Raw genomic sequence first — 9,948 nt, forward strand, 5'->3', positions numbered from 1 at the left:
TTTTCAGTCGCTAACAGTTTGGGTACGCCCACTTTGCATGTCATTAGCGATAAATATCGCTGACATGCATAGTGGGCCCCAAACCGCTCGCTCTCACCTAAAAGCTGTCACTAACTGCTGTTAGCGGCAGCTTGCTAATAGGGCAATAGAATTATCGTCGCTTAGCGGCGAAAATTCCCTATCGCCCCCCTTGATGATATGCCCCGAAGTTCTTTATGTCTTTCTGTTTTGTTTAATATTGTTTTTCTGGTTGGTTTGTTTTGCACAGCATCTAGACACACTTTCTCGTGTAAATGTGGTGGAAATTTGTGGTGGATTTTGTGGCCCAACTTTGGCTGTTTCTCAGTCATTTTTCAACCACATCCACCAAAATCTAGCTTAAGAGTAATTCCAGTATCTACTAGTGATGTTGGAAACACTAGTATTTTTCCCAGGCACCTGTGTTACACTTTCTTGACGTAACCAAATATGGAAATCCAGGTATCTGATGTGTCTTGTTCCATGACATAGAGGTGCCAATGTCCAGGAGTTTGGGGTGACCTAGCCACTTGGTGTCAGAATGGGAGCATTCACAAATGGCTGTCTCCATGAATGGCACAGACAAGATATTAGCATCATGTTTGGGGTTAAAGTGCCAGAGTGGAATAGCACCACATTTCATGATCCCTGAGAAGCCATGGGTGACAATGAAATGCAGGAGGTGCATTTTTCCAGAGTCATATTCGGCCCTACATGAAGGCATGTTAAATAGGTAATATTTCTAGTGAAGAAAGGGACTGTTTCTTCTTTTGAAATGCATTCAGGTTAATATCTAAGAAAATAATTATTTTTTTAAGATTATTTGTGTATATTTGTCTTTGCTGTCTCAAATAGTAACAGATATTAATTGATTGACCACGTAACACATTCCACAAAAGAGATCAACACAACATTGTGTTCCATAATTTATTTATCCTGCACAACAGTGCAGAGTCACATTAAGACATGAGTTTGGGGTTTGTCATCACTTTTAGGAAATGTTCTTAGTTTGAATTAACAGTGCTCTGAATCCAACTGACGTAGTTGCAGACCTTGGTGTAAACTCCTGGGTAGTTCCTCTGAGCGCAACCGATGCCCCAGGAGACCACACCCTGCAGCTGACCATTGCAGACCACTGGGCCACCGGAATCACCCTGAAAGAAAGAAGGCAAGGTTCAATCGATAAACCATAAGTATACATGTAATCCTATAAGTGATCACAAAATGCTTTGATCAATAAAGTGCATCTTCAGTGCACATACCCATCAGCATCAAATAATGAAATCACAGCTGGAACCATCCCAGAGGCGTGAATACAGGCGCAAAGGGTAAAACTGTTTATAGTTGTTTTGACATGTTCATATGTAGTTTTATCATTGCATCCTTTTCATGAAATACATTTTTATAATTAACACAACAATTTCGTACTTAATGAACAAACAAATCACTGCACTGAGCGATCACAAACGGTGAGTTACTAATTTTGTATGGATGTTGTGAGACACATTCTGCACTTAAACTGCACATTCAACATTGAAGTTCAGAATGTAATTACTGAGCACTGAGTGACGTGGTATCAGTCGGGAGGGAGGGTGAGAGGGAGCTCTTAACACAGAGGTGGTGGAAGCAGAATAGGATTTTGAACCTAGATAGAAAGTGGCAGAAACTTTAGGAAGGAGCACTCTGAGTCTGTTAGTCACAAGAGATGTTCAATTATACATGGTCCAATAGGTAGCATCTGGTGAACTCTGACCTCTTCCATCAGCAAGTCGTCCTTAGATGCCCAAGCTCCCACCCCTCAAATATCTGCTAAAGACTTTACAGAGTTGTGAATACTGGTCAATGTCCTTAACTCCTGTTGTCTTCAAAGGTGAGTAAATGTGTGCTGTTAATTAACTCTCTTTTGTGGTCTGTCTCATAATCTGTTAAACATTCTTTAATATCTTAGGGGCATATTACCAACAAGTAGTGATATTTATCGCTAAATAGGCTTAGCGACGATTTTTTTATCGCTGCCTATCGCTGGATGTGTTAGTGGAGAAAACATGCTATTAGCAACGTTTTTCTCCATTGTGCTAAAATATCCAGCGATAGCGGCAAAATGCGTGAATATCGCTGAGAATACAGTGATATTCATGCATTAGCGACAAAATGCTCTTAGCCATGTTATCCACCTCCCACTGGATAACATGGCTAAGAACTGGTCTGGGCAGGTGTTAGTATTTGGAGATATTCGCGTTTAGCGCAAATATTTCAAACGCTACGCCTGCTTTGCTAATAGGCGATAGCGACGTTAGCAACTGCTATCGGCCCCTTGGTAATATGCCACTTAGTTCTGTCACTGAAGCAAACATGCTGCAGATGATATATATGAAACACATTAGACTGTCACAAACCTGGCAAGAGTCCTTTCCGCCTTCAAGGTATCCTGCGCAGAACATGTTGTTGGTGATCTGCCCTGGGTAGGAGCTGGTGCATTGGCTGGTGGTCAGGATTGGGGCGTTCAGGCACTGCAGTGTGTTGGGGTAGTTTGCTGAGGAAAAGTGTTAAACAAATTAATTTATGTTGGCAATAAAAATATAAAAAATTTCGTCCTGAACAACACATGTCCTACTGTAAATTATAATGAGACTTAAAACTGCACAAGCCAACATCTAAACAACCAAGAGGGTAAGATGCCTTGGGGAGAAACCTTCAGGATTTGATATTGTGCATTACAGTAAATTGTAGGACATTTTGCTTCTCTTTTTCAGCATTTCCTCTATCCTTTTGGCAGAGCTTACAACCAGCAGAAAAGCAGTGCACAATGTATTGTTATTATTATTTTGCTTTCCTGTCATACATCTTTTGCTAGTGTAGGGTGGCATTGATTACCCGATCTTCTAAAAGATGAATGGACTTCACAATTAAAGCCTAAAAACCTTGTATTGCACGTTGATCTGATTACATTGGAATTGGTAATTAACAATATGAGACTGCTCTGGGATGAATCCTGACCCGAGCATTGCTTTAGTGAATTATCTGTAAGGGATTGACCTGGCTTTTATTAGTGAAGTGCCCATCACCCCCCACTTGAAGTTCTTGTTAAAGATAAATCCTTGGCTCCTTGACTACTTACAGCCACTGCCGGACATGTTGCCCCATCCTGAGATCAGACACTGGGTTCCAGATGCAGGACAGCCGGACGGGAGGGCAACGGCCTTGACGTAGCTGTTGAGAGTCGCGGCTCTGGACAGCTTGATCAACATGATGTCGTTGTCCAGGTTTCTGGAGCTGTAGTTGGGATGTCTGATGACCTTGGTGGAATCAATGAACTGTTCGGTTCCTTCATTTGATGCAATGTTGTGCTCTCCAAGTCTCACATTGATACGCCTAGAAGACAAAGATAGATGCATGATTTAACATCTCATGCTTTTAGGATAAAAAATTCAGGTTTTAAAATGAGCTGTGAGAGAAAAAGGCAAGGACTTTCTCATTCACTGTTCCCTCTTCAACAAACATGTTTACACAATGTATATTTTGTCTTGCTCCCATACTTTTGCCCATTATAACTTTGTTACATGAAATCTAATCTGCGTATTGCAGTGGAGTGGGTGCCATTAATTTCTGCTCATGTGAGTTCACATTAAGTCAGAAAACGTTGATTTCCCAAATTGGCTCGAGTTTGCAAAGGTAGGATCAATCTTCTGCCACCCATAATTACAATCCAATAACCTAATGATTTAAATAGTCTTGCTCAACATTATAGTAACATAAACATATTCTCACATATTCCCACATGTAAAAAGACTTCTCATGGCCTCTTTAGTTGTGGCAACAATGGAGATGAAATTGTAAAACATGCTCAATGCCAATAACAGTGAAGCCACAGCAGTAAAAAAGGTAGCCATATATGTCTGTTTTTACAATCCCTTCTTAGGCATATGGTTCCTCTGTTAAAATCATTGGAAGGTTGATTCACTAATACTTGCATTCGTATTTCTGGACAAATACGAATAAGGCCTGATAAAAAACTTACGATTGGTAGCAGTGAGCAGCTGACACAACCCATTGGCTGTTGATGAGGGACCCGCCACAGAAATGGTAGCCGACATTCAGGGACACCTGGTAGGGGAGGGCGTTCTTACCACAAGTGTAGCCCCCAACAATTTTATCATCATCATCAATGGGGAAAGCGGCTGAAGGAGAAGCAACAAATGACACAGGTGAATAACACTAAATTACACAATATAGGCGCTCAGTAAACAGGTGAACAAAAGTTGTGTGTGTGTGTGTGTGTAAGCGTGTGTTTGTGTGTGCATGTGTGAGTGTATACATATATGCTGAAATGCTTTTCAGTAAGATTGGCATACTTCTGGCGACATTGCTGCAGAAAACATACAAAGTAACAATTGCTGGAACTGCATACCACAATGCAGCATCACAAACATTTTCCAAAAATTGCTTGTATCAGTGACATTAACAAAGCACACATCTCAGTATTTTTATGTGTTTAACATGAACTTTTCAATTCAATAATGTGCCATTAGAGAACCAAACATGACTCTCTAGGTCACAGAGGCAGTTTTCTGAAGGCTGAAATGTAGATTATCCTTAGGTCCCTAAACTGATGAAATAAAATTGTTAACTCTCAAATGAAATATCCTTCAATCTCTAACAATGAGAGCACAGCCCTCAACCTACCAGCAGCTCCCAGGAGGGCACAGATCAGAAGGAACTTCATGGTGATCCTGTCAGCACTGGCAGTGGTGACTCCTCTGAAGGGAATCCAGATATTTATACCCAGCTAGACCAAGTTTTATCTGTTTCTTTCCAAGGACAACTCTATTTCTGTATTCAGCTCTTGATGTCATGGAAAGTAAATACATGTAAGGTATCGTGAAACCCTCTTGAACAAGTTAATGATTGACTGCGCACCAAGGAGGGGTCCTTGACATTACAAAAAAAATCCATATGCAACATTTTCTGAAATTCAACTCAATACACAAAGAATCCACACCAAAAAAAGACGTGGTGGATGAGCTTTGAAGATTGAACATGGACATCAGAGTAAATTTTGAAAAGTGTGTGTTGTCATCTTTATGGCAGTGGAGTGCTGTACATAGCAAAAGGAAAAGTAGCAAACACAGGAGTAAATAGAGACATTTACAATTTACAATTAAAGTCATAATTAACACAGGATTAAAATAGCTTCAGAGAAGGATACGGTGAGCTGGAAATGTGTCCATAATGAAAGAACACGGAGAAGAGGGAGAGCTTTCCTGAATTGCACTAATTTGGAAGCAAGTGCATTTTCAGAGTGTTATTCCACATTCTGAGAAAGCTGGTGTGTGTGGTCCTTCTGGGTGTTTTGTTTTCCAGATGTAAATGATGGATTCCTAGGCGTGTGTGCGCCACCGGTCACATTGAGTAAAGTAGTCCTGTGTACTCAAGTGGAGTGCCTCATAGACCACTCAGCAATCCTTCAAGTGGATTCTGGCAGAAAGAGGAAGCCTCTGCAGGTTCCTTTTAAGATGGGGGGATGTGCTCAATCATTCTTTGGTTTGTGATTGACCCTGTCTCTTCATGTAGACCTGCTTTGAGTGATGTTAGTGAGGACTCCATGGGACCAATGAGTGCCCTCTTTTCTCCTCTGATCGGTAGTAACCTGGGGGTCTGGACCATGCTCCAAAAGTTGGTATAAGGGGGAAAATATGATTTTTGTATGTGGTAATGTCTGCTAAGCCATGCCAGCCATACTTTTTTCTTCATAGTGTCTTTGAAGGACAAAGGAGTCAATGAGAAACACCTGTGATATAGCAGAGGGTGCAGCAAGGTGGAGAATCCACTTGAGTACATTTTATTGAGTGGCTCTTAGATTTAAGACTGGTTGGTGTTTATTGCGTTAGTTTCAGATTCACTGTGGACATGCAAGTCTGACTGCATCTGAACAGTCTCCTTGAGCAAAGATATTATCAGACCACAACTAACCCATGCTGGTTTTATTCATCCGTATGGATGGTGAGCTCTGCAATGCAAAGGATTCTGTCCCCTGAGGCACCATCACAACCCTTCCCCCACAAACCTTTGGACCTCGATGGAGGTGCAGTGCTGGAGATGGCATCATGATCGCCACACTTGGTCCCTCTGTGAATGCACTTCGGTGACCATAATACCAAGTCAAGTAACTCTTTACTTGACATATGAGCTATCATGACTAGTTTAAATAGACTATCAACCATCTGCTGGATCCTTACAAACCCATGGTTCTGTTCTGCAGCGGGCTGCACATGGATTACCTACTACCCCAAGACAGATGCCCCTACTCATGATCAGCACTGCTGGGCCACTGAAAAGCCTTCCCCGGCAGACCATGCCACTATGCTCAACAGGGCCACCAATAAAGACCTCCTTTGCTGCCAGGCACTGGCGGTTGCACTAGTGATGCTACCTACGGTAAGGGTTTCAGAAATGGGTAAGCAGGTAATATACTTGTCATCAATATTGTAATTTTCAATATAATATTGGCATGCATGCCATGGAGGTATTGATGCCCGGTTTAATGCTTACCCTCTTTAATCATGGTAATTTTGCTGTATATTGTGAACACACATGGGATAATGATACCCACTTATGCCACAATGCTGGCCCTGTCATGGTGTTAATTCTTGGAATAATGAATGTAGTTCTTGGTATTACATTGGCAGAAGACACTTCTCTTTGGACTTATGAGAAAGAAATCCTTCACGGCCCTGATCCCTCCCCATTTTTTGACTGGTACTGGTGGTAACTAACTCTGCCAGTGTCCTGGGCTATGCTAACCAGGTCCAGGGCCGGTGCTCTGATTTAAAGGTATATGGCAATTAGGTGCAAATACAGTTTTTAGTGACAATCTACCTGTAAGTCCCTAGTATATGGTAGGGAATGTATGTTTAGATGCCCAGCAGATTTAATGGACTTAAGTGTGCACTGCTGTGTTGACTGTAGTCATGTTGAAAGTCAGCCCAGCTTTGCAAGCTGTTTTTAAATTGAAATTATTTGCAAATTCTACTTTGGATTTAAAGAAACTTTCAAAGTAAGAAACAACCTATTTATACATAGAAATCACCACTAAGATCTAGCCTAGGTACCCCCAGGGAATGGTGAAATGTAAAAATAAGAAGGAACATTTTACAAGACGTGTTATGTGCCCTGGTGAGGGAAAAAATACCAATTTAGTTTTTCCGCCTTGAAGCATTTTAGCTTTATAGGCTAACATGGGAATACTGCAAAAAAGTATATGCATCTAGAGGACTGCACTCTGAATGACTGCACCTGATGCACAGTAAGACACTACACCCCCTACGACTTTGTGTTGCTTCAAAAAGAGGAGTGGACTCGCTGAAAGCAACAGGGTAAAAGACCTCAAACTGCATCATCTCCAGCAAGAAGAATCCAGCTGACCACCTTCAGTGTGACTTTAAAGGATTTAACCAGGTGGATTGTGGGAAATGCAGTCCAAACTTCTGAGGAGAAATTCAGAGACTCTGTAACCTTGGATTTGTATTTTGGACACTTTGAGCCCTTAGTTGTAACTTCAGGAAGAAGTTCCAGACAGAAGTTTGGTGAGGTTTGGGCCAAAATTTGTACCCCATGTTGTGGGTCAGTCTTTCCATCACCAGGAGGTTACAGAGGTGAAAGTACCATTGCAAAATATCTGGAACTCCATTCTTTATCCAGGATGCCACAATCGCTGTTTTTGCAGCTCCCAGACAGTTCCAGGTAAGTAATGTGTTGCCTTTTCCAAAGATAGTTTTCATCCCAATCAACACCTCTTTCCACTGCAATTGAATATTGGAGCGGGGCCACCAAATATGATGTGGTTGCCCATGACTCCACATACCCTACACCACAAGGGACTGACTCTATGGTAATATGTAAGTAGCTTGGCCTGGTGCATGTAGCAGTCACAGAGTAACTTGCAGTGTGCCTCTTTGTCCAGTGTGTGGTGGGAGTTTTTATTTATGTTTCTCCAGACATCCCACCACTGTTAATCAATGAGATTGTGTTGGACTACAATTGCCCATTTTGCGGCATGTGGCTGTGTAGTTGAAAGTGTTTCGATGAGAATAAGTTGATATAATGTTTATATAACACCTCTTGTGACACTAGTTAATTTGAAAATGTGTTCGATTGGGTTTATTTTACACATACCTGCCTCTTTTATGGTTAGGTGGGTCTCCCTATTTTGTAGTTATGCATTACACAGTCTCTCATATTTTTCTAATGTAAAGGTCAGTTTGAAGGCAATAAAGAATTTGATAATGCACTTGTCGTACATATCGCTCACAATTAGCAACCACACCCAGTCCATGCATCAAGTTGACCATGTTTAAGCACAGGTCTAAAAGCCTGGGTAAAGTGTACAGAGGTGTATGGGGAGAGGTATGGGGTCAAATATAATATCTTATAAGCTTTGTCCCATATCTCCAGGGTTATATACTTTGGGGATTTTTAAGCAGAGGTTAGGTGGCCTATCAGTGATAGGTCCCACACCAAATCCCACACAATGGGGCTGCCAAAGCTCTATCCATGTGGACCCATGTCTTTTCAAACGCTCCCACACTCTGGTCTACTAGAACACAATGTTGGGATGCCTTATAGATTTGATTTGATTATCGGATTTGTAGAGCGCACGAATGCCCGTGGGCATCTTGGCGCTAAAAATGACTTAAGACTGGTAGAAGAAGATACGACAAAGGTGCCGGGAACTATTTTGAAAAGAGCCAGGTCTTTAGGGACTTTTGGAAAGATAGCAGTGATGGGCTGCTTTTTATTGCTACTGGTATTTGATTCCAGTGCTGTGTGCAGAAAAAAGCTTCTCCCCCCCCCCCCCCCACCATAGTTGTTTAAATCTGGGGTGCTTGAGTAGCATAGCACTGCTAGACATGAGAGTCCTAGTTGGGTCATATTGTTTTAGTTTGTTTTTCAGAAAATGGGGGCCTGAACCATGCAAGGCCTTATATGCCAATTTAAACAACAAGGGGACCCCAATTGGTATCAGCGAGGGACCTCGGGGAGTATATCATACAAAAACAACAACGGTCCCAAGCAAGGAGACAAAGAATGATCTCAATAAATATAGACCCAGTCAGTTCTATATTGTTGAAGACATACCCAGCCGGGTAGAGGTCTTCAGGGTTTGTATTTGAATAAAAGTTTTGAAAGACAAAAATACGCCTTCAACAGTTCACATGCGTGGGGCACAAGCCTGTACCCAACCACGACAATACATAAACACAGACAACATACATAAAAGGGCTTTGCAAGGCAAGATCAACAATGTCTAGAAATTTCAAAGTTGAACAGAGAGATTCTAGTTGGTACCATTACATAATTCAGTGTAGTCAATCATTATATAAGTATATGGTACACAGAGTCGACGACGTTTCGGACCCCCTTACTAAGTGTTGGGGTCCATCATCAGGACAAAACAATGGTTGCCTTTTAAAATATGAGCCTCTTTTCTTCGAAAGACTCTGTGTACCGTTGTTGTTTTTGTATGATAGGCCTTATATGCCAGGCATACTGACTTGAATTGAATTCTCTTCTCTATTGTTAGCCAGTGGACACTGCTCATTCTGTGGGCCACTAGCTCAAATCTGGGTATGTCCAGAACTAGCCTGGCTGCAGCGTTCTGGAGGCGCTAGAGTTTTAGTAGTAGCTGTTTTTGAAGCCCTGCATACAGAGCATTTCCATAGTCCCTTTTTGATAATGCCAACATAGTTAACAGAGTTTTCCTGGTATCTAAAGGGACGAATGGCAGGAGCTTTATTAACAGCAGAGTGTGCCATACAGAGGATGAAAGTCTATTGATCTGGGCCTTGAAAATTAGTTTGGAGTCAAACATACACCCCAAGTTCCTTACGCTGTCCACTGGTGACGGACAGCAGCCCAGACTGTCAGGCCACC

The 9,948-nt window shown here is 41.8% G+C and overlaps 1 protein-coding gene across 1 annotated transcript; it reads right to left on the bottom strand.

Moving 5' to 3' along the window:
• Positions 1-934: 934 nt before the first annotated feature.
• On the bottom strand, positions 935-4,834 carry LOC147700614 (trypsin-like). The gene is made up of 5 exons (XM_086929711.1): positions 4,702-4,834; positions 4,037-4,196; positions 3,137-3,390; positions 2,415-2,551; positions 935-1,172 (listed from the first exon to the last, which is right to left on the bottom strand). The coding sequence occupies exons 1-5, from the start codon at positions 4,739-4,741 to the stop codon at positions 1,023-1,025; spliced, it is 741 nt and encodes a 246-aa protein (XP_086785837.1). The 5' UTR covers positions 4,742-4,834; the 3' UTR covers positions 935-1,022.
• Between the last annotated feature and the right edge of the window lie 5,114 nt (positions 4,835-9,948).

The sequence above is a fragment of the Lissotriton vulgaris genome, chromosome 7 (genome assembly GCF_964263255.1).
Source record: "Lissotriton vulgaris chromosome 7, aLisVul1.2, whole genome shotgun sequence".
NCBI lineage: Eukaryota > Metazoa > Chordata > Amphibia > Caudata > Salamandridae > Lissotriton > Lissotriton vulgaris.

Bases quoted from the DNA above. Each gene is read 5' to 3' on its own strand.
- LOC147700614 (XM_086929711.1), bottom strand. From the start codon at position 4,741: ATGAAGTTCCTTCTGATCTGTGCCCTCCTGGGAGCTGCTG. The intron at 4,197-4,701 runs GTAGGTTGAGGG...CTTCTCCTTCAG, and splicing joins TGCCCTCCTGGGAGCTGCTG to CCGCTTTCCCCATTGATGAT. The intron at 1,173-2,414 runs GTTTGTGACAGT...TCTTTCTTTCAG, and splicing joins GCGGAAAGGACTCTTGCCAG to GGTGATTCCGGTGGCCCAGT.